General features: G+C 31.1%; 1 protein-coding gene across 1 annotated transcript in view; it reads left to right on the top strand.

Annotated features, from left to right (window-relative positions):
* HELRODRAFT_73357 (hypothetical protein) overlaps positions 1–24,827 on the top strand; it is a gene marked incomplete at both ends in the record, with an annotated part of 77,469 nt that overhangs the window by 45,320 nt on the left and 7,322 nt on the right. The window contains 2 exons of the mRNA XM_009014204.1: positions 2,442–2,490; positions 20,441–20,523. Of these exons, the coding sequence (XP_009012452.1) occupies positions 2,442–2,490; positions 20,441–20,523 (132 nt within the window). The remainder of the gene's footprint in view (positions 1–2,441; positions 2,491–20,440; positions 20,524–24,827) is intronic.

Genomic DNA, 24,827 nt, shown 5'->3' on the forward strand with positions numbered 1-24,827 from the left:
CGCATTTGTGTAATATTAAAGGGCACTACGTAAATTTTTTAATAATAATAATAATAATAATAATACTATGCACACACATTTGCGCACAGATACACAGACAAACGATATATATATATATTTTTACAATATTCTATAAATTCTACCGAAGGTTTGGCGTTAATATGTTTGTAGTTTGTTTTTTCGATTTTTCTCACTAAAGTTTTTGGTGAACGTTTAGTTTATTAAAATTCAAAATAAACTTATTTTTCGAATTCATGCTGCAAATAAGGCCATATTTCGATTCCGAATGAATCATCGTCAGTGCTCCTTGCTGTATATATAGGGAAATATTGACTTAGTCAAGATTAACTTTGACGTTGTAAAAATTAACTTTGGTGTTGTAAAATTGAACTTTGATGCGAATTAGGTGTCAGGTTTCTTAATTGGCTGGTCATCTTCTTTGGTCTCTTTTTCTTCATCGATAGCATCATATTCTTCTTTGTCACTATTTACGAGCATATATATATATATATATATATATATATATATATATATATATATATATGTTGGTTAAAATATATATATATATATATATATATATATATATATACATATATATACAATTCTATAATTAATGTTGCTCCATGTTTGTTCGAACTTTTATTTGACGAAAACATATTTTTCTCAAAAATGAAATGAAAGCATTCACACACAGCCAGCAGGAAAACTAACAAGAAAGAAAATGATTGTCTAGACGAAAAGTACCAAAAATAATTCCACCAACAACTTTATAATTTAATCAACCAGGTTTTTTCGTTTGAAAAAATTGCGCAAATAATTGTTTTCTTTGTGAATAATTTTTTTCCAACGGGAAAATTGACTGGTGTGTACATTATTTCTTCATTACAAGAGGAACACAACGACATTTTCCATTTCCTGCTAACTTAAATTTTCTTCTCCTTCAATGACACTCTCTGAAAATTCTCCAAATAAGACAACAGCGATAATGGTACAGTAATAAATTGTAGCAACGTCGTTGTCGTTGTCTGTTGAAGATTGCGTGCATGTGTGATGACATATTCCTTATAAAAATTAGGTTTACAGTGAAGTTATTTTGATTGAATAGTACGTCGCAACATATGTATTGATCATTTACATTCAGTACAAATTATGTTCTATATTCTAACTCATTTACAAATCTTCAAAAAATGACGACGGCGACGACGATGGAGTAATGATAGTTGTGGTGTGATGGAACAAAAATGACGATAATGACATCTGTAACGATGACAAATTTGCCAATAAAGGTGAAGCCGTTGTTGGCACGGAACCACGTAGTGAGGAAAAAAATTATTAACGTTGTCCATCTTGCCATCTTACGAACTTTATTTATGTCCTCATCATCATCATTGTCACTGTCAGTTGTGCTGTGTCATTTTAATCATTTGCAAAGTTATCATCTTAGTTATTATGCGAAGTGTTGTGTCAGTGTAACCATCTTACTCACTGTCATTGTTATCAGCGTTATCATTGTCGTAAGGTTTGTACTGCTGTATTGCTACATTGTCATTATTAATATCACCTTTGTTACTCATTATTATTATTACTATTATCTTTGCTATAATTTTCATCAATTTCATTTTTGCTATCTTCAGTCTGATGTTAATTATATGGCGATTTTGAATGACAATAATAATAAATGGCGATTATGACGATGTTTAATTTTACGATTATGACTATTAATGCGAAATCATTTTGTAAAATGCAAATCAAATGATGAGACTGAAACGTGGATGAGGATTTTAGATGATTTTGAAGTGAACGGTAATCGTGATGGTGATCCAAAAATGCTGAAAAATGTGAATGACCACCGCGTTGAGAATTGAGTAACATGATGGCGAATGTGAGTATTATTTCCAAATAAAGCATAAAATAAAAATGAAAAAATATTTCAAAATTTGTTGTATTCATGGAAATTTGGTGTTTGATTTTAATGAAATTATTATTATTATTCACTCCAATGGCACTCCTCAAAGGATTGTTGATTGTTGTTGATGTTTTGCAGTTTACATGGTTTTAATTTAATAAATTTTTGCTAGAGGTGTCTTATCGAAATGAACTATCATTTAATTATTATAACTATAATAATATATAATTATTACATTATTATAGAATTATTATATTATGATAACTCTAAATTACTATTGTTAATATTAACTTTAATAGAGCCAATATTTTTCAACAGTAATAATATAACCTAATCGTTACAGCATCATTCTATTATATACCATTGATCTGTTGTTTACCGTCACAATCATTCTTCATCATCGTCGTCGTCATCAGCGTCATCATCACTATCAACACCATCATCATTACAAATGTTCATCACCATCGTCATTTCCCCCATCACCATCATCATCGTCGTGACTGTTCATATAATTTTTGCCACCATTATTTTCCAGGTGACAGAAGCAGTCTTAATGATAGACAAACAGACCCATCGTCACAGAGGTTTGTTTCATGTTGTTTGTATGTTTATGTTTATTGCACGTTCCCTGTTTGTAAGTTTACGTTTTTGCGTTTGTATGCATCATGTTTGTATGCATCTGTTTATGGATTTGTATGTTTCTTTTTTGTATGTTTATGTTCACGTGTTTGTACATTTTATGTTTGTATGTTTATGTTTGTATGTTTGTTTATGATTGTGTTTGTATATTTCATGTTTGTATGTTTATGTTTATGCGTTTGTATGTTTCTTGTTTGTATGTTTATGTTCATGTGTTTGTACATTTCATGTTTGTATGTTTATGTTTATTTGTTTGTATGTTTCTTGTTTGTATGTTTATGTTCATGTGTTTATACATTTCATGTTTGTATGTTTATGATTATGTGTTTGTATGTTTCTTTTTTGTATGTTTATGTGTTTATATGTTTCATGTTTGTATGGTTATGTTTATGTGTTTGTATGTTTAATGTTTTTATGTTTATGCGTTTGTATGTTTCATGTGTTTGTATGTTTTGTTTGCATGTTCATATTTGTGTTTGTATATTTCATGTCTGTACGTTTATGTATTTATGTGTTTGTATGTTTCCTGTTTGTATCTTTATGTTTAGATTTTTAATGTTTATGTTTGTTTATGATTTATTTTTTCATTTTTCACTCAGTCAAATCAAACATGCGTACAAAACTCAAACATCATATAGAAATACACAACACAAAGCACAGAATTAAGATTTAAACTCGCACATTATATACAATTATATTTAAATTTTAGCACAGTCTACCAATGTAAATGATGTTTGAACGAACACCACACGCACACACACACTCACACTCACACACACACCACACACCACACACACACACACACCACACACACACACATCTATATATAACATTTGTCTATATGTTTACTATGTACACATAAATGTTATACAAACATGCTGTTTACAAACATGCACATACATTCAGCCACATAATTATACAAAACTCTGCATAGAAAAAAACGTGATGCGACTTTTAAACTTTCTTGTACATCTTTCAAACGCAAAATTTTTTTAAAGTTTTTTTTTCAAATTTGAATTTGTGATGTATTTTATTTGTTACACCTAAAATTATTAATTCATGTAAATTTTTTAAACCCTCTTTATTCTTTAGAATCAAAATTCTCGGAAATTTTAGGGTGGTCAGAAAGTTAAAAAAAGAGAGAATCTTTGAAATCATGCCGTTGCTATTTTTACATTTTAAAAATAAAACTCATCTGTTTTTTTGTTTTTATATAATTGTTTTTAATAAACTGTTTTCATTTATTTGTTCATATTAAAATGTTTTTACTAATTTCTGTTTTTTAATTTGTTCTTAATAGTTTTTTCTTGCTTAACGTTTTTAAGCTTTCATGTAGAATATCATTTCTAAGTCGTCAGGTTTTTGTCTGTCTAAAAAAATTCTTTTTAAAAGTGGACATTTTAAAAATTAAAAAACAACGTTTAATTTTTTGTTAAGAAATGTAACGCGTAAACATGGCCCAATCTACGAAAAGACTGAACCACCTAAACTGAACGTGTCCGAAAAACAAACAAGCAATTGTAATTTGAAGAAACTCGCGGATAGGAAAGAATTTGCTGTTTAAGCAAATGTTCAGCCTAATTGTATGCTTGGGCACGACTCCGCTATAAAACACGCAAATAACTTTAATACAAACTTCCACTCCAATGACCTCACACCTGAAAAATTCGTGAAAAAATTTATAATGTTTTTTGCAACAATGATCTGTTTGCCGATTTGAAATAAATACAATGAAAAATATTTGATATAAAAAATTTAAATGAAAATTTAAAAAATCATTTGCATTATACTATCCATAGATATTCAGTTGTCAGTGTTATTTGATATTTTTTGTACTATTAACATTTTGTAAAAAAAAATAGTAAGTTTGATAGACCCTATATAAAACTTAATTTTCAGTTTTTGTCTTGATGTCTTATATAATTTCTCCGAAACATTGCAACAAATTTCTTTCTTTTTCACAATAAATCTTTTGAAAGCTGGCATGTACATGAAAATTAAAATGATATCCAACTCTCCGAAATTGCAAGTATCACCAAACACAACCATTTCCATGGCGACCGAACACACTTAACTCTCTGAGCACTATATAAAAGTTATCTCCAAAATAGCTATTTGACATGTTTATTAAAGGCATACATTCATATTTTCATTATGATTTCTTCCTCTACTAATTAATTAGTTATATACTCACACATGATTCTGTGAGTTTCTTATATGACCAGATTTAACTTGCTCGCTTGTCTGCGATTTTGATAAATTGCCATCTGATAGAATTTACGTCATGTAGAAATCAGTTCGATCGCACATTCGACATTAGCGTGTTATGTACTGCGTTGGGATTGTTTGTTATCAAGGTTGACTCAAGCAACTGCGCAAGTTGTTTGTTTGGCTAGTTTGGACTTTTTAACTCCGTTTTTCATAGGATTTTGCTGTGTTTATTCTTTAATAACGTTAAACAATTAACTACAAACGGTAATTTTTTGATGTTCTTTTTGATTGTAATACCGTCATATAAAGTTGAAATTTTGTGATTATTCAAATTTGTGAGGCTGACAAATTTTAGGTAGTTTGTTCTATAATAAAATTTCTATGAAAACATGGCAAGATGGTTAAGTGAAATGTTTTGAAAGGTTAGATAATGAAGAGCTCACATTTGCCCGCGCTCAACCGTCAATGACGTTTCACTGAATGGAAGAAGTGAATGGAAAGTCATTTTTCATCTGTCGGTGAACATTCACCCATGTGCAGTGCAGCTTACAATTAAAAACTTTTTTGATGATAAAATTAAAAGGCGTTGTAGAACTTTTTAAGGTTAAAAAGATTTTACAAGAAATGTGATGATGAAATTACCAAGATAAGTTGCCATAGTTGGTATTTTTTGTGAGAAAATTACTTGAATGATATCGTTGTGACTGTGTCATAAAAATTGAAAAATCGACTCAGTTTATAAAGAAAATATTCACTTTGACATTTAAAATAAATATGAATAGAATGTATTTAGGACAAATGCAACAGAGACCACGCATATTCTAAGACATTTTCTGGTGTCGCCTTCTAGGAAATGTTCAAGTGTTGCGTTTGCGTGGAATTCCAGTGAAGGCTTCTACAAAAACACATACAAAAAAAGTGAAAAAGTTGTTGATAGATAATGAAGGGAAAAATTATTTTTTTAAGAACTTTTTTGTATTAAAGCTAAATAAAGTTTGTGTTGCTTGTTGTTTGCATTATTATCTAAATTTTTTAATTCTTTCAAAGTCCAAATTTTGCTCACTAAGTTTCTTTGAAACATTTTTTAGATGTCATATTTTTAAAAATTAAACTTAATGCTGAAATTATTTATCAAAAACAAGTCATATAATAATTATAAAATAAATAACAACGGAAGGATATTATGGTTTTAATGAATGAAATGACGTAAATTTATCTTTACTTGCGAGTAAAAATGCAAATGTATTGGATGATGTTCATGGGATGTTTATGAAAAACCTCCGTATGACGTTGTATGATTCGATGCATCTTATGTATTGCTATCTTTTACGCGCCATTTATTTTTACCGCCTCTATTGTGTATTAACGACAACCTTCACGTTGTGAGTGTTATTGATGCTGTATATAGATACATTGATGTTGGATTCATCACTGAGGGCGATGTTGACATAACTTTGAAGATTTTCGATTTTATTGTTGACTTGATTTTTGCTGGCAAAACATTTTTGATATTCTTTTGTTACTTTCATTGTGCACCACGTTTTACTCGTTAACATACTTGTTGGACCTGATTTGATTTGTGGGGGGGAATAGTGCTGCATAGATAGGTGGTTGTTTGTGGGTGTTGAAATGTTTTTTATTATCTCTGATAATATATCAAGCTATGTGAATTGTGTATATGTCGCTTTCAGTTTCTTTCCTGCTACTATTGTTTGTTGCCTTGCTGCTTGTCGCCTAGCTATTAATCCTCTGCGTGTCTTTATAAAGCCTGTAGTTTAGTGTGATTAACGTGATTCGTTCGCTTGGAAATGTTTTATAACGATCCCCGATATTTTATCCTAAACGCTTTTTTAACGGAAGCAAGCCCAAGATTAATGATTCGTTGCCAATAAATAGTACTACGCAAATAGTACAATTAAAATTTTTTTCATATTTTTGTTTATGCAGTTTCATTATTTTCCGTTAGAGTTGTTCAACTAACAGTTTGTTTAATTTTTGCAACATCCACAACATTTGGCAACAATTTTAAATTTAATCAGGTCTTTAACGTTTGTCAGGATCTGTTGATTATGATAAATTATCGATTGTTTTCAATTTAAAAAAAAATATTTCCTTACTTTGACTATAGAGGTAAAAGTTATTTATAATGGAAAGATCAAATCAAACATGAAACAACGCCAGGCAGCAGACGCCGTTTTGTTACATTCCGTTACATTACATTTTGTCAACTTACGGTAAAAATTAATTAAAATCAAAATTCCAAGCAGAACTTGTTAAACATGAAAATTTAGCCTAGATATAAGCATCATTTTTTTTAGAAAGCAGAAAAAAGAACAGCGAACGAATGAATAAAAGGCGTACAAACAATGAGGTGAACAACGAGAACAGTCGTATACAAATAAACATCATCTCCATGTCTTTACTTTCTTTCAATTTTTGACATTTCTACATTTATCTCGGGACAAGCCTCCGTTATTTATTCATTTGCTCATACACAATGCTATATACACACCGATACAAAATAAATATCAATGTTTGAGTAACTGTAGAGAATTCGGATGGTATAAACTTACAAGAGAAATCATAGATGCTTAAAAATTGTATTGGCAGCTGTTGTAAGGAAAAAAATGATGTGATCAGAAAATAAATTTGTTGTTTTCTAAACTTGGATTTTCCTGATGATATCTGTTTCAATTGTTTCCTTCTTTCTCAGTATGTTTGTTCTGGGCGTTACTACGGAATGTAAGTTGTATTGAGTCGGCGGTTGTTTGTATCTTCTTTGACCTTTGTTATTTATGAATGTTTGTGACTGTGGAATGTTCGTTACTTGGGGATAGTTCGTTACATATTTTTACTTCAGAATGTTTATCATATGTTTGTTATCACAAACGACGGTTACTCACGAGTTTTGTTACTTTACAACAGTTGTTACTTTTTAACCATACTAACATTTGTCGGTTATTTTTTGATGATAAAAAAATAATTTTTTTAGTGATACATATTTTCATTTAACTTTATAAACTGTTGATGCAAAAAAATTCTTTAAAACAATTTCTTGACAACTTTTGTTAAAAATTTTGGTTTTCATTTATAATTTTATGGTGTGGAACACATATTTCAGAAATATGATTTGTGGGTTAAATTTTGGAGAATCATTTATTTTAAATTTTATTCCGGCAAAGAAATGAATTAAATTATTAAAAGATATTTTGAAAAATTTATTTTCAAGTACAAAAGTTTTCTTTAATAAAAATGTTATAAAACAACCTAATCAATAATAAAATAGTTTTTGAGAAAAATTTGTTGGAAAATTTAGACGGAAAACGGACAAAGATCAAATAAAATACTTTAAAAAGGACGGAGAGATGGATTTTTTCTGCATTTTCTACACTACGTGCGCGCTTGTAAATAATGTAATGCAACGAGAATAGAATGGAGATTACGAGCAGATAGAGCGAGCGACGTGTTTTTTTTACTCTCTTCTCGTAGGTTTTTCGTGATTTTATGGCGGTCATTATTTTGATTTAGAGGCGTGGAGATGAACCGCTTGCACAGCCATTGTTTCTCATCATCGGATGGATGCAACCTACTTCGCTTCACTTGCGAATATCCAAATATCCACTGCTGCTCTTCAGAGAAGGTTTTCATGCTTTTTATTGTTTCTCTTGTGTTTCTCAAATTCTCCATCTGATGATTCTTCATTAAGTTTGTTGCTGTTTAAAAAGTTGTAACGTTTCACCCACTAGTCACACTAACAACCGTTCATAGCATCCATTTTCACTTTGTTATTTAGGAGGCAACATTTTGTCACAACAGTTCATAAAAGTGGAACCTATAGAAGACATTTTGATATAAAATATAATGAAGAGAAAGAAGCAACATGGAAGACATCTAGCAAATGAGAACATTAATAATGAAGTACAACACCAGGCAACTACACATAGCACGCTGCAACAATCTTTCAAATAAAAGTATAAAAACTCGATGGGATGTAATGTTGATATATCCAATGGAATTCAGCGCTATATTATGCGTAACAAACAGTCATATCGAATGATCATTTCTCATTACTAGCAGGGTAATGCGATATGTGATTCAGTGGAAATGAGACAAACATTGTTTTTCATTTTCAACGCATACTAATGAACCAGCGGATGTTGTGCGAGCGTTTTGCGCGTTATCTTGAACCTAATGTCAGGAGTTGCGTGCACGCGGTATGTGAATCTACGTGCATCGTGTTTATGTATGTAAATGCATTCGTATAAATTGCATAGATGGTTATTTATGCACAGCTCAATAGACTCAAGCGTTGGATAGACGCATGTAAGATTGCGTTAATGCATGTTTAATGTTGTCTATTTTCTGTGTGTACAATTGCCTATATAAATTAAGCAATCGCGTACGTGCGTGTGCGTGCTATCTATACCAAGTCTATAGTGGCAGAACAATCATTTTATTGCATTTCAAATCAGGTGGCTCTAGGCGGGTTTTTGCCTGGTGGTGTCTGTTTATGTTTTTTATATTTTTGTGCGCGTTTGCGTTTGTTTTTATTCGTACATTCGTGTTTATTTTTGTTTATAACATTTATATATCATCATTTGTATATGTTCAAATTTATTCATGCCTACGATCGTGTTTCGAGCCATAAAATATTTTCCATTCGCCCTCCTTTTCTTGTTTATTTGTTTGTGTACGTTCGACGTACGCTGTAGCTTCTGCTTCACAGTATTTCAACATTTTATATTCTTTAAATTATGAACTGTTGCGTCCACTAAATAATTTAAAATTTTCACATACACCTAAATTTCTATCGTAAAACATTTTAAAATTTATTGACGTTCATTTTCCCATATAAAACGGATAAATTAACACCAGGGGTAGTAAATATTTTCAAAAACTGTTTCATTGTATTTGTTTGAAGGAGTAGCAAACGATAAGTTAAAAAGTGAAGTTCAAATTAACGATTACCATCGATAAACTATTTTCAGCCAGAATTTGGATTTCTACTCAATGAAAAATTGATTTGATATATCTTCTTTTTGAAATTTGAAAAAAAAAACGTAAAAACTTATGAAGCGATAGATGCTAATTATTTTCAAAAAAGAAAAGGTCTAAAGAGTAGAAACAAGTCAAGAAATCAGTTGAAGTTTCCGTTGGAAGCTTATGGTTGGCAGTTTCTTTCAGACAAAATATGTTTACTTGAAGTCCGTCTTAAATTTCCAATCATTTCACTAGCAAAAGTTTTATTTTTCTCCAGTCACTGTCAAAAAATTATTTTCTTTCTTGGTCACGTTAAAAATTTTTTATTGTTTTTAGATAAGATGGGTTTTTGAAATGTTTGTAGTTTTTTTAGACTTGCGTATTTCAATGAAAATTTGCTCTTTTTCTTTCAACGAATATTATTTTTTGAAGTATTTATCAATGTTTTTTTAAAAATAAACTATTCTTACACACTCTTAATAAAATACGCATAGATAAATGGCAGACATTTTTTTAATGTTTAAAGGACATAATAAAAAATAAAGTTCAATTTATTGATATTAGCCTAGTGTGGAATAAACAGAAAATTGAGAATATTTGGTATTACAAAAAAATTAAATTAAATGTATTGATTAGAATAATTCAAGAAACAAGACATTAATGAATAATAATGAAAAGTTGACGAGAAAAAGTTAGAAGAACAAAATTTTCTTCATCATGAAGATCCTCCATCATGTAATCCTGCTGTAGATGTATGGATTGTTTTTAAAACGATTCTCAAGATGATCCACTGGATTGGCAAGAGATTAAGGTCCCTATCAATATATGCTTCGTTTTTCTTTTTTTGTTTCTTTTTTTCAACTCCTAATTTTTTTATTTCCATTTTTCAGCCTATACCACGTCTTTAGTTTATTTTATCTTTTTGTTGTCATTTTTCGTTTAGTTTTTGCTAGGCCGCCGTAAGCGTTTTATCACCTTTTTTTTTCTCTTTTTACTCTTGTTATGCCAGACGTGACAAACAAATATAAATAAGCTTTGTGTTTGCATATCACATTGATTTGTTTACAATTGAAATTGATTGATTGTCGCGTTGCTGCTAATGCTAGCAATGTTTATGTTTTTCTTTGTACTGTTGAAAGATTGATTAGCTGGTTGACTTGCCCTCAGGATGTGCCCGTTCAATCAATTAAACTCAAGATGTTCACAGCTCTTTTATTTTTATCCATTAAATTTCAGGATAATTTTTAAAACATCATTCTTTCTATATTTTTCGATTTTTTCTTTAAAAAAGTCTACCTTCAAAATTATTCGCAAAATAAACAAAACACTTTTTCAAATTATCACACTTTTTTATTTCTTTCGTGTTATATAGAAAACATTGATCGAATAGTTCAAAAGCTTTACGCAAACAAGAAACAAAAATAGAAATCATACAAAATTTGTTGTAATATTGACGGTTGCAAATAAAGAAACTATCATTTTGAATTGGGGAAACTCATCTTGGAGCATCAGCCTAACTTGGAAGCACTGATCGATTGAACGATGCACCTAATGGTTCCATCATAACTCACTTTGTCTCACGTCGCAGCAGCATACTGACAGGCAAATGTAATTTTTCTAACGAAAATGAAAGCCTTATTTGGATTGATACATGCGTGTATGTATGTGTGTGCGGCTCGTTTCTACAGGGGCAACTGCTTTCGTTCTCCTTTAAAAGTTTGCTTGATAATACTTTTGCGTATTTTTCTGAATTTTCATTCGTTCATATGCGAGTGTGTGTACATCATGTTTGTTTTTACGAAATTCGTCAATTTTATCAAAAAACCTAATGCTATATGTGGTCGTTTGTATGTGCGTTTAAATTTAAAATATGGGAATTCACTTTTTAAAAATTTTGCTCGGATGTGTTTGTGCTTATTATTTTTTGGTTGAATAGAAGTGAGTACATCTCAGTCGTAAATACTTTTGTCAAATTTTAATTTGCAGAAGTTTTTCTTGTCTAACTTAACCAACGACCAGCCTAATCAAACCCAATTTTCTGCCAAAAAATGTGCATAGACAAATGCCTTCCTATCTGTTTTTCGTACATACACTTTATGAATATCTTTTTGAATATTTACATGTATAAACGTTGATTGAAATTTTACAATCAAGTATGTTGACTTGCAGGCATGCTACATCAGTTGCATTGATATTACACAAGATACATACTTTACTTACACGAGTTTTATGATGTGAATTTTCTGTCCATAAGATGAAGATTCGTGTTGAACGCCACTTGGAGAGGTGTGATGTTAAAGTGGATACGTTCTCGTGCATATAGTGCTCTACAAACAATTCTCTTATTGCTATTATCATCAGATGTTTACTTTTATTTCTATTTATTTAACCTTATAGCAGCAGCGCTCGCCTTAAAATCTTGACGCTGACACGAAATACATTTATTTTCTTTCTATAATTTCCTCGTTTCAACTGGAATGCTTTCAAAATGTTTGTTTTGCTCTTTTGAAATAAAACTCCACCTGCTTAATGTTACCAGGCCATTCATACTTCTTTCACATTCATAAAGTATTATTATTCGTTCGAGTTTGTTTTTCATGTTTGTTTGGGTTGTTTAAGGAACATTTTGTTTTGCATGGTTTTACTTTTTAAAAATCTATTTAACTATTTCAATGAACTTTTATATGAATGTTTCTATGTGTGTTACCGGCAATGAAGTCTTTTTAAATTAACTAACTCGTTGTTTATATGTTTTAATTGTGGTACCACAATCAGAAAATTCACTTCAATCAAGTCAGGTAAGCCATCAAAGCAACGTGTCAGCTCAGACGGAAAAATCTCCATATTTCGCATTCTTCTTATTGTACCATGATCTGGTTCGATCACTCGAAGAATCTCCAAGAATGTCACACACCATCCGTGTTGTACGAGCATGTACTTCATGTAGTTTATGTAGATGAAGCAGTCTTTGTAGAAAACGATTTTGGTTTTAAGCAAGGAATGATGTGCAAACAGTTCTGCGCTTGTCTGAACTGTGTAATAAAAAAATACACAAAAAACCAGGAGGCTAACATATTTCCTTTTTGCGTGTTCTAAACTTAATCCATAAAAGTAGTTTTATTTTGTTGCTGGTGCACTTTGACATTCATAAATTATGCTAATTTTGTTCTCTACCGACAAACTCAAACGATTTGGAAAATCTCAATAAAACCTGAATATACAAAAGTAAAATCACTTTTTATGATCCAGCAACAAAATAAAAATTTTAAAGAGAGCTGTTCAATTAGGCAAATAAATGTCAGATGGTGCTTACAACCAAACAACCATTCGACCATCCTGCCAACGACCAACCGACCAATCGACCGACCGACCATCCAACCACCGCCAGTCAAGTGAACATGATAAGGGTTGGTTGCCATGCATTTTGTTTTTCCACTGATGGCGTTTTGCAGACACTGCTTGTTGACGTCTTAAATAAATCAATGTTATCTATCTTCCCCCTAACGACATACTTGCGGTTCTACAAAGAACAAATTTTTTCATGATGTCAATGATAGATAGGTTCTTCCACTTTCACGTCTTCCGAAATCAATTTCCTATATTGTTATTTATTATTTTCTTCAAATATTTCTTCCAAGTTTGTTTCGGTAAAAACTGATTCCATGTATCATTTTCAACGCCTTCCATTTACAGTTTTATCCACCATCATGTTAATTTTGGTTGGTGGGTCGGTGTTTATGTAAAGCATTCTGTTGTTAGGTGAGTGATAAGATCATTATTGAAGACATTGCAAAGAGGCATTGAAACGGCCCGTGCATAAGTATTTTTAATTTTCTGTTTATTTATTATTCATGGTTTAAGTAACATTTTTTTTTCTAGAATTATTTCATAACTTGCTTCATATGATTTTGGTTTTTATTTTCAACTGTGACATTATGGTTTTAGAAATTATTTGACATTAAAATCTGCTGTCATTTTAAAAATTCAATATTTTATTATGCCCTATTCAACGTACATTTATACAACATTGCAAGAATTTGAAAAATTTTATTTTTTAACATAATTTTTAAGATTTGTTTTAGTTTGCAGTTTAATTTTGAAATTCCAAATACTTCATTTTTTTCTTCGTTTTAATATTTTTTTGACTACTGGGTAGAAAAAATGTTAAATTTTCGTTTACATTTTTATCTAGTTTTCTTCATAACGCACGAATGAAATTGACAATCAATAATTTCAATAGTTTTTGTGCCAACATAAAGCTGGTTTTTATAGCCGAAGAAAACTTTGCAAATGCTATTCAGAGTCGTTCCATCGTACCATTCAGACTTTCTGTTCTGTGTAATTGTTCAAATGTTGTTTTAATTCTCTTCAATACCTCTTCTGCAATATTTCATAAGCGCATAATATGATGCATAACTGTTTAGTTTTAAGCGGCCTGTACGTACAATACTTTGTGTATTTGTTTTATGTAAGAATATAATGCTATATTGGCTATCTAAGATGTTTATGTGGACGTTATTCAACACATATATCTGTAACATGTAGAAAAATAAATGCATTTTATATAAGTTTTGTTGTAAAATGTACGTAATAATGCTAATACCAAAGCAGGCCATGCAAGCAAAGGATTCTGGTGATGTTGGTTATACAACCTACAAGCTTTGGCTGCGTTATTTGTCGCATTTATGTTCCATTGCCGTCCTTCCTATTATTATTGCCTCTTATTATTGAATTTTTTTTTCGTTTTTATTATTATTTTATTATTTAGTTTTCTGTTTTTATTGTTATTATTATTTTTTAATTTTGCGATTTAACCAGTTTCATCCATCTTTGTTTCAGAGCTTGTTCGAGGGTTAAACTCATCCCGTGTTTATACTTATTCCCTGCATATTAATGAGAATGTTGAATTTTGATTGGTTGGTTTAAAAAATTTTAAATTTCACTTGTTTATTTTCTTTGGATGGCTAACAAGTTTTTAAATTTTACCTGTTTTTTAATATTTTTCTCTAGAAATATGTTCTTAGCACTAAAGTTTCAATTCATTTTTGTTTGGTTATGTCATTTCACCATAACTGAGGTGGTTATTGATATTGTTTCTGGTGTCGTTTTGTTTCATTTTGCGTTTTTTTTTCATTTTTGACAGCGTCTGTGCGGGATGTTTCAAATTGCTCATGTAAAAAATAAAAATGCGTTTTGATGATGCGTGTTGCATATATATACTTTTGTGTTACTGCATAACGCTACTTTGATGATAAAGATGTATTTAGTGTTAGTTTTGATTAGTTGACGTTCACTGGAGCATTTATTTTTTTTGTTGTTTCGTAATGTTTCAAGTTGTTCTGTATTTTCAATTGATTTTCCATTTGAAACAAAATTGCAAATGTTAGCGGCTTGGTAGGTAGCAAGCACTGCATGCATCTGGAGTTCTTGCTATTTATCCAGGCTTGAATAGCAATTCTTTAAGTAACAGTATTGAATAAAATATAAAACATTTAAGCAGTAAAAGTACTTTTAGGTGACGCGACAGCGTTTGTAATGGCGGATAGTAAAGCTTGAAAAACAAATTTTTTTCTTAAGAATTCAGTCAAAACTTTTTTTGTTGTTGAGTTGTTGTCCGTTCAATTCGATTGATGCGCCCATTGAAAAATAAATTTTTTTCTATGCTGTATGGAACGCCGTTCACATATCTTTGCCTGCTACTCTTCCTGGAATTCTTAATTTCATTTAACGAGATTTTCTCTTTTTATGCCGCTTTCAAATTAGTTTTGACATGCTCCAACGTCGTTGTCGTCGTCGTCATCTTCACAACGCCTGCTACATGCACTTCTACCTTACTCGTGTAGAAAATTAAAATTGTTTGATGATTAAAATTGAACAGAACAAAACGAAAATAAAAAGTGCAAATGTACTACAAAGCTGAATAAAAACAACTGATTATAAAGAAAATAGAATTCAGCTGAACAGAAATGTGAGTGACGCGTCTAAATTATAAAAATGATGCCAAACATGCCCACAATGTTTATAATTAGGGAGAAAATTTGAAAAACAAATGAGAAGTTGCATGTAATTAATCTTAATAAAGAGGCTGACGTAGAAATTCATCACTGCATGGAAACATTGGAAAAATATTTTCCACTTTCATTCTACCGCTCATCTCCGTGCTCAAACAAAAACTTTCTTTTCCATTTTATGAAATGATCAGTAACAAAAAAACTTGTGATGTAAGTACACATTTCAACAAGTTTATTAAAGTTACATATAATATTTTTTTATAAGAAAAAAAATATTTTGTCATTATTGTAATTATAGTGCTTTTTGCAATTAGAAATAATTCAATTAATTGTTTAGTATGATAATGATTGTTTGAATATTTAGAACATTTTACTGATTTTCGTTTTTAAATTACTTATTTTCTGATTTAGCAATCAACATCACCAAAATTGTTGTACGGTTTTGTGATAAAAAAAAGTGCTAAAAACTATTTTACATACACGGCTCATAAAGACATCAGATGAAGCCAAGATTCTAACATATAAAAAATTAATACATTCGTAAATAAGGGATCGTTTTGAATGAAATTTTTCTACAGCCAAGCGCTCACAAAAATGCAAAAAATAATTCAAATAAATCAACAGGATGCACGTTCACAAAGACGTTTAAACAACTGTACTGGTTTTCATACTAATGTCTACAAATTTTACACACACTCACTGACAGACATTATAATATACAGAAGGTAATCCACACACAAACACTCGCACACACACACACACACACGCACGTGGCACATTCATTAAAGTTTAAGTGGACATCAGGCAGGTTATAATTACAATTATTCATCCTGAGATTCCTTGCTTCGTATGCACAATAACATAGCATCACCTCACCAAATGAAAAACTTGAACACTTTGCGGCTATGATGATTAATGGCTGGGTAGGGAGTAGATAAAAATTCAAACATTTAACCATCAAGTTTTGTATGAATTTATTACTGTAGACACCCGTTGTGCTTGATACTTTTAATGTTGTTCGAGTTTGTTTGGTGGTGGTTTGTGTTGTTTTGAATGTTGTCCATGTTGTTGTTAATGAAAGTTTTTGTGAAAATGAGTGTATCATTTATTTGTTTTTTATTTAGATTGTTGCTTTGTTGCAAAACTTGTTGTTTGGGAAGGCAGTTAATGTAGTTGAAGTCTTTATCTGGTTTTGTCGTTGCTGAGTGTCTCTGTATAAGTTGTATATTTGCGGTCCCGCATTTGATCTGGTGTCAATCATTTATTAGATAGTATTAAAAAATAAATAGGTTTTTGATTTAGTTCTCAAATATTTTATAGTTATTTAACAGTGACGCAGTGTATTGGTGTGTTGTTTCGTTAACATTTATTTTAAAAATAATTTTTTCTCGATATTTTTTTCATTCTTGATATCAATATTAATTCTCGTTTTTTTCCATTTTCGATTTGGATTCATTTATGTATCTCAAAAAAATCTATTGGTATGTACATAAAGAGTATTTTATAAAGTCTGTCAAATGTTTGACATTATTGTATATATACCTATAACCTGTATGGATATGGAACTAAAAAATGCATGACTGATAGAGGAAAATAATCACAGAAAACCAAAGTAGAGCTATTTAATTAGTCTAAAAACACCTTATCTTGTTATTTTTGCTGTTGAATGTTTTATTATAGATAAAAGAGATCTGTTATTTTGCAAGCGTAAGAGAATGGTGGCGCTTAATTATCAGTGATGCAGCAGAGAAGAAAACGATTTATCATACCTTTGCTTTCTTGATGAATGGCTCCGGTCTTTTCTTTCCAGTCTTTTCTTTTCTTTCTCTAATTCTTAAGTTTTTGTTTCATATTTCATTTATAAATATAACATTGTATTATCATTCTGTTTATTATTTAGCTAATAATCTCTTTTGTAATTCACTTTTCTCATATAAATAAAAAAAATGATTAAAAATATTTTTTCTTGACAAATTAAAAACTTAATTTCAAATTTGACAACGTATGCATTAAAAATCTATCCCAAATTTATAAGTTTCAGCTTACAGGCGCGTGTTAAATGTCAAGGACGGTCTTTATAAAATAAAATAATGCATTAGAAGTTTCTTGGATAACATTTCACGCTACAACGAAACAATTATACTGCAATTATCCTATTTTGAATTTATTGGACTATTTACCATCACGCACACGCGCGCCATATCTAGCCTGACAAACACACGCACGTACATTTTACACACACACACACACACATACACACACTACCCACACACATACACACACTACCCACACACACACACACACACAGGAACACACACCAAAACATGCACATTCGCACACTTACACAAAATCCCCAAGGCATCGTCTTATAAAATTACCTCAATCTAAATTCACTTTTAATATGCCATATTGCCTGTCCTTTTTAATAAGTTTCAAGTCATAAACAGCATCATTACCACCACGCACATCTTCTTTATCATTTCATTGAGTCGAATTTTTAATCAACTTTTATTAGTTTTTTTAAACGTATATTATTTTAGTTTAACTGGAAAAGTTAAATTGCGATATGAAATAAATTTTCACTTCCTAGTAAAGGATTGAAGAAGCTTTGAGTTTTATTCGACTGTTGAAATATTTTAACGAAAAATATTTTTCCTTTTTCATTCACACTTTGACACTTACATTTTAAAATCCTTTTTTATTCAATTCTTTGTTTGAAAGTAATTAACATCAGAAGATTCGAGAGTATTTCGTAGAACTTTTTGAAATTAAAATTTTAAAATAATATTTAAAATTTTAAAGATTAAACAAAATAAAAATACCCGGTTTTTATAAGGAAATAATTAAATCTCAAATTCCATATTTTTACTTTTCCTTTTCAGTTCGGTTTTTACTCTGCTAGCTACTAAAAATCTAGTGTATGTATGCATTTGGATATATGTGAACCTGTATCAAGTTCCACATTATGGATTTTAAATCTCACATAAAGTTAAATTCAAATGTTGAATGCTAATCCTGAAAATATCGCCCCGGATTAAAACATCGAATAACTTCAATGCAATCGCGTTCTTTCGCCTTTTTAACAAATCTTTTATTTGCGCTCTCATTGGATTCAATTAAATATCCATCTTTCCAATTAACAGAGCGTTCAATGCCTAATCCTATTTTAAATTTATCAAGTTATCCTAAAATGTCTGCTACCTTATTACACTGAATATTCCCAAAAAAATATCGTCACAGATAACATCATGTTTTATGATACGACGAAAACTGATTGTTTTAAGAATAAAAAACGTTCACTTTGCAACTCAATCCTGAATATTATTCCTGGTCAACACTAAGAACTCGAATTCGTGAAGAATGACCGGTTATGATGATTCATAAAACATGATGTTATCATGCTATCCAATATTATTTTCAGGTGGAGTTTTTCAGAAGCTTTTCAATAAACATTCGGATGATCGTTATTTAAATTTTTTGGTGATAAACTGCAAGATACTTCTGCATTTTTTGGTTTTATGGTTTTTTAATTTTATCAAATGACAACATGTTTTCATGTGAATATGTGTGTGTGTGTGTACGTGCCTGTTCATGCGGGTGCATGTGTGAATGTAAGTATATATATATATGTGTGTGTGAATGTGCGTGTGTGCGTGCGTGTGAATGTGCGTGTTATTGCGTAGTTGCTTGTAAGTTGAATGTGAATGAAGAAATTTATGCATCCTATAAAACGTCCCGGTCTGTCGTTTGTTGTATCTTTACGACGGTCGCCCGCTCGCTTCACGGTTTATTATTGCCGTGCGCTTTTAAAATAATAAACTATTACTCGAGCACTACACTCATAACTTTACATGCCGTTTATTTCTTTGAATATATAAGTGTGCCTGCTTGTGCGTGTGTGTGCGCGTGTGCGCGTTGCAAGGTGCAGATGTTGTTAGTATGTTTTGGTTTCCCCGAAAAATCTGCTAAAGTTTACTGAAGTATTTTTGACAATATTGATTTTTTTCGTGCTCGTCGTTTGATGTTCCATGATCTGGTTATTATTTTTTTTACTGGAAGAATCTACAAAGTTGTTGTTTTCGTTGGTTTGACTTGTCAGTGTTAAAATGCAGCTGACAACTGACTTAACTGCAAACAATGTAAAATGATCACAGTTTAAACAACATCTCACTGAATAAGTTAATGCTATTAAATAAAAAAATTTTGTCTCTGAATTTTCCCGCATTTGCATATTTACATCCTTTAAAAAAGATGATACTCATAAGAGTGCACTAAATTTTCTTCTTACAGGCTTACAGGTATACAAAAAGATATGAATGCATAAAACACTAATATATATATATATATATATTATATTATATACGCACACATACACACACTCTCTCACACACACTCATACATACATACAACATACATACACACACACACATACATACACACACACATACTTTCACACGCATGCACACATACACGCACACACACACCTTTTTCTCTCTGACACGCACACATACACGCACGCACACACTTTTTTCTCTCTGACACGCACACATACACTTACACATGCACACACACTCACACGCACACACACACACACTCTTTCTTACACACGCACACTCACACAGAGATAATACACACTCACACGTGCATACACACACATGCATACACACACATGTACACAAACACACGCACACAGGTTTTGGCTTCGTGACCTTCGAAGAGGACGATGTCGCTGAACTTGTCTGTCAGAAACCTTTCCACGAAATTAATAACAAGATGGTGAGTCCTGATAATGATGATGATGATGATGACGAAGATGATGATGATGATGATGATGAGTATAATTATTAAATTATTGTTGACGATCAACAACAAACAAACAAATATATCGTTTAATTAAAAAATATTTGAATTATGCTGGATGCTTTATAATGTCTTGTGCTGGTTGGTGGGATGTTATCATTGCAGATTTGACGAAAAACTAAATAAATGTTCATGTTTATAGAAAGACATTAATATAAACTTAAGTGAGGACAAATGAATGAATAAATGAACGAATGATCGAATGAATGAATGAATGAATGAATGAATGAATGAATGAATGATCGAATGAATGAATGAATGAATGAATGAATGAATGAATGAATGAATGAATGAATGAATGAATGAATGAATGAATGAATGAATGAATGAATGAATGAATGAATGAATGAATGAATGAATGAATGAATGAATGAATGAATGAATGAATGAACAAATGAACAAACGAATGAATGAATGAACGAACGAATGAATGAATAAATAAATGAATGAATGAATAAATGAATGAATGAACGAACGAACGAATGAACGAACGAACGAACGAACGAACGAACGAACGAACGAACGAACGAACGAACGAATGAATGAATGAATGAATGAATGAATGAATGAATGAATGAATGAATGAATGAATGAATGGATGAAAAGATGTATGAAAAATAGAAACAAATTGACAACTGAAAAGATGAATGCATGGATAAACATTGTCAAAATTTTAAGAAGTGTATTGAAAGATAGTGAAATGATTGATTGAATGATTAAAGTCCAATTATTGTGTTGCTCGTTTTAATTTCAAATTTTCAAAGATTGATTACATCACAAAAAGGATGTGGCAGAATTGATTGAATGATTGTAATATCCCATTTATAAATCATCCATTGATGACGTCATTTTTTTTTCTTCGGAACTTTTTTCTGGTCGAAATCAAACGATGACTTATTTGAAGGATGCGTGTTTAAGTAGGAAGAAGCACTGCATGAAAAACTGATTGGAGCCCGGCATGAAATCACGTGCATCTTGTTATTTTAAAATCAAAATGGTTGGTGTTTGAATGAATTGACGGACGTTTTAGAAGTTGAAGTAATGTTGTGTGGAGTAAACCGTTGAATGAACGAATGAACGAATGAATGATTGTACAAGGTTTGAAATATATTTGATTAATGACATGTTTGGTTGTTTGAAACAAGATTTTTTTTTACTGATCTGAAAGTTTTTTGTAAGCTTGAAAAGTAAATTTCATTGAGATACATCTGCATTGTGCTACGCAGTTCGCCAAATGGCAAACTACCCATTATTATTGATCCCGGTGCATTGTGCCATTTCTACTCCTTTTGAAGCAGAACTTTTGACATAGACAAGACCTTTTAGCTTAAGAAACAAACAAAGCAATATAAATTATGATAATCGATGACGAGAAGACGTTCAGATGAATGTAACCAAATTACTTTTTACTGTGATTGACTAAACCGTTGGAAGCTAGTGGGATTCAGTGAAAAGCAAAATCTGCTCTTTATCGCATGAACAAATAAAGAAATATATTCAAGTGAATTCACGAAAAAGTTTCTATGGCAAACGTACGAAATTAAGAGTGAAGAAACTTGTTTTAAATTTTGCAAATAACTAATTTTTTCGAATCAAAACTTGATTTAGTAAAAGTTTTAAGAGCAATTTGAATAACTGACAACTAACGATTTGCTAAAAAATTGATAAATTTATTTTTGACTTTTGAATTTTCAAACCAAAACAAACCGACAAATTAAGATATTTTTATTGTAGCCAACTAAAGTTTATTCTTTTTTAAAAACACACCTTTCTACGCATAACTTTGTATTTATCAGAAAACAAGAACGCAAGTGTAAACACGGAGTACTGTACATGCACACGTATATGCGCAAATCTCATATAGTAAATGTGCACACCTCACTTAAACGTGCACATTCGTTCAAAAATCCACACATACATTGACACATACAGGCATACACACAAAAGCGCTCATAATCAAGTACAAGTGGTTCTGGCTGATGTCGCCAAGTTATTTGTGGAACAACTGCAGCCTGCTTCTGAAGTTTTGAACCTAAGTCGACTGTGGTAATTTCTCGATTTCCCTGCTTTGAATAAGGAGATTTTTGTCTCATCAGCTCAAACCTGAAAGGCGCTAACTGTAACTTGACGAGTTTTCAAGAAACGTCTGAAGAATCATTTGCTGAATAATCTGCAGCGCAGTCCGCATTCAACCAGGAAATACAACATCAGGCAAGTGCGCACAAGCACACATGCACACAGACATGCACACAGACATGCACACAGACATGCACACAGATATGCACACAGACATGCATACATACATACCGATATGCACACAGACACTCAGACATGCACACATACACACAGACATGTACACACGCAAACATTTACGTACACATGCCCAAATGTTATAGATTAAACGAAGTTAGAAATATATTAACACATTGCTTCTATTGATCCCAAAAGATCTTTTGATTGATGCGGCACAAAAATTGTACATACACCATTGTACAACAAACAAGCAGCCTTTATGGCATTAATAATACGTTTGTGTTCTTGTGTGCGTGTGTGTGTGTGTGTGTGCGTGCGGTTTGTTCGTGCATGTAAATAAAACGTGTGATTGTGTGTTTGTTTGTATGTGAGTCATGTTGCACCAATGTACAAACAAATTAGAGTGTATGCAGTACACACGAACCCAGCACACATGTTTGCACGCACCGAATGCTGCTTGCACGAAATTACATCTATAAACATTACTCGCTTTATATTGTTACTTACCATCCTAAATTGTCTCGCATGTTGTTATTTTGTTGATTTTGTTGCATAGATCTCTATGTTTTCATGTGTTATTGGCTTGTTTCGAAATACTTTGTCCTGTTCATGTTCAGTTTTGTGGTTGAGTGGCTGACGGATGGAAGCCTTACACTTGAAACTATTGAAACGTCAAATAACTATTCCGATAGAGGACAAGTTGGATAAAAACTACTTCGTGACGCCATCAGCAATAGATAACACTTGGTAGTGTTGTTGATAGAAAAAATTTAACTAGTAAAAAAAGTGAATTGATTTTGTTAACAACGTAGAAAGAATTTTTTTTTAGACATTCCATACGCTTGCTTGAAATTGTAAAAACAATGTTTTCCATAATTATAAATTGCATCAGATAATATTAAAATCATTTTAAAATCTTTTTATAACTTAATCTTATGTTAAAAAAGCATTTTGTTTACGATCTTACACATTGCCATTGTTTATAGTCTTCAACTTAATCTAAGCTTTAAATAAATGAATGAATAAATAAATAAATACATGAAAAAATGAATGACTGATTAAAAGAATGAATGAATGCAAGAAGGGATGAATGAATACATAGCAAGCAGCACACCTATGTTGAATGAGACTTAATTTCTGAATCCTGAAGTTAAACCTTCCTTTGGTTGTAACAATGAAAGCTGGTTATGTGAAAATTCAATAGGAAATAAAATTGAATTAAATTTGTTTTGATTGTTGATATTGTTGGTACGCGCAGGAAAATTTTTGTTTATGTTGATGATTTTTTTTAAGGCTTCACGTTTGTTGTTAATTGTTGAGATCGGTCGGTTAGAAATCATTGATCCATTTTATGGGACATTTTTTCTGGTTTAATTTAAAAGATTGTCAACGATTTTTTGAAGTTTTGAAATTTGATCTTCAAACAATCTTTTCCTCGTCACAATGTAAATTATTTCTAATGCTAATAACTGAGTAGTCATTCGTTGGATCTACACACGCACACGAACTAGCGTGTTGTTTTGCAATGAAATAGATGTGGCTAAATGTGTTGGCAGTTTGATATTTAATTTAAATTCATTTAACAAACAATTATCAAGCGTCATGGTGCAGTCAATTAAAATTTATTTCCGTTTTTGAAAGATTTTAATTAATAGACATTTACAAAATGACTGATTTTGAAGCCAGTAACTTTTTGTTAGAGTTATTGCCATTTGCTGTTAAGAAGGCTTGTAATAAATAGCTTCTTGTGGATGTATTTTTACAGTTGGTCAGTGTTGTCGGCACATATTTTAATTGCAAGTGTTTTTAATGTACCCATTTTTGGCACTAAGTTTTTGTTGTACAAATTGTTATTACAGACCACGAAGTGGTGGGTGATGTGTTGTTGTTAAATACTTTGCTGTCTCTTTTTGTTTATATTTTTGTAATGTTTTGTGGTATTCTTGGCTAGTTGTTGTTTCTTTCTT

The sequence above is a fragment of the Helobdella robusta genome (assembly GCF_000326865.2).
Source record: "Helobdella robusta unplaced genomic scaffold HELROscaffold_13, whole genome shotgun sequence".
Lineage (NCBI taxonomy): Eukaryota > Metazoa > Annelida > Clitellata > Rhynchobdellida > Glossiphoniidae > Helobdella > Helobdella robusta.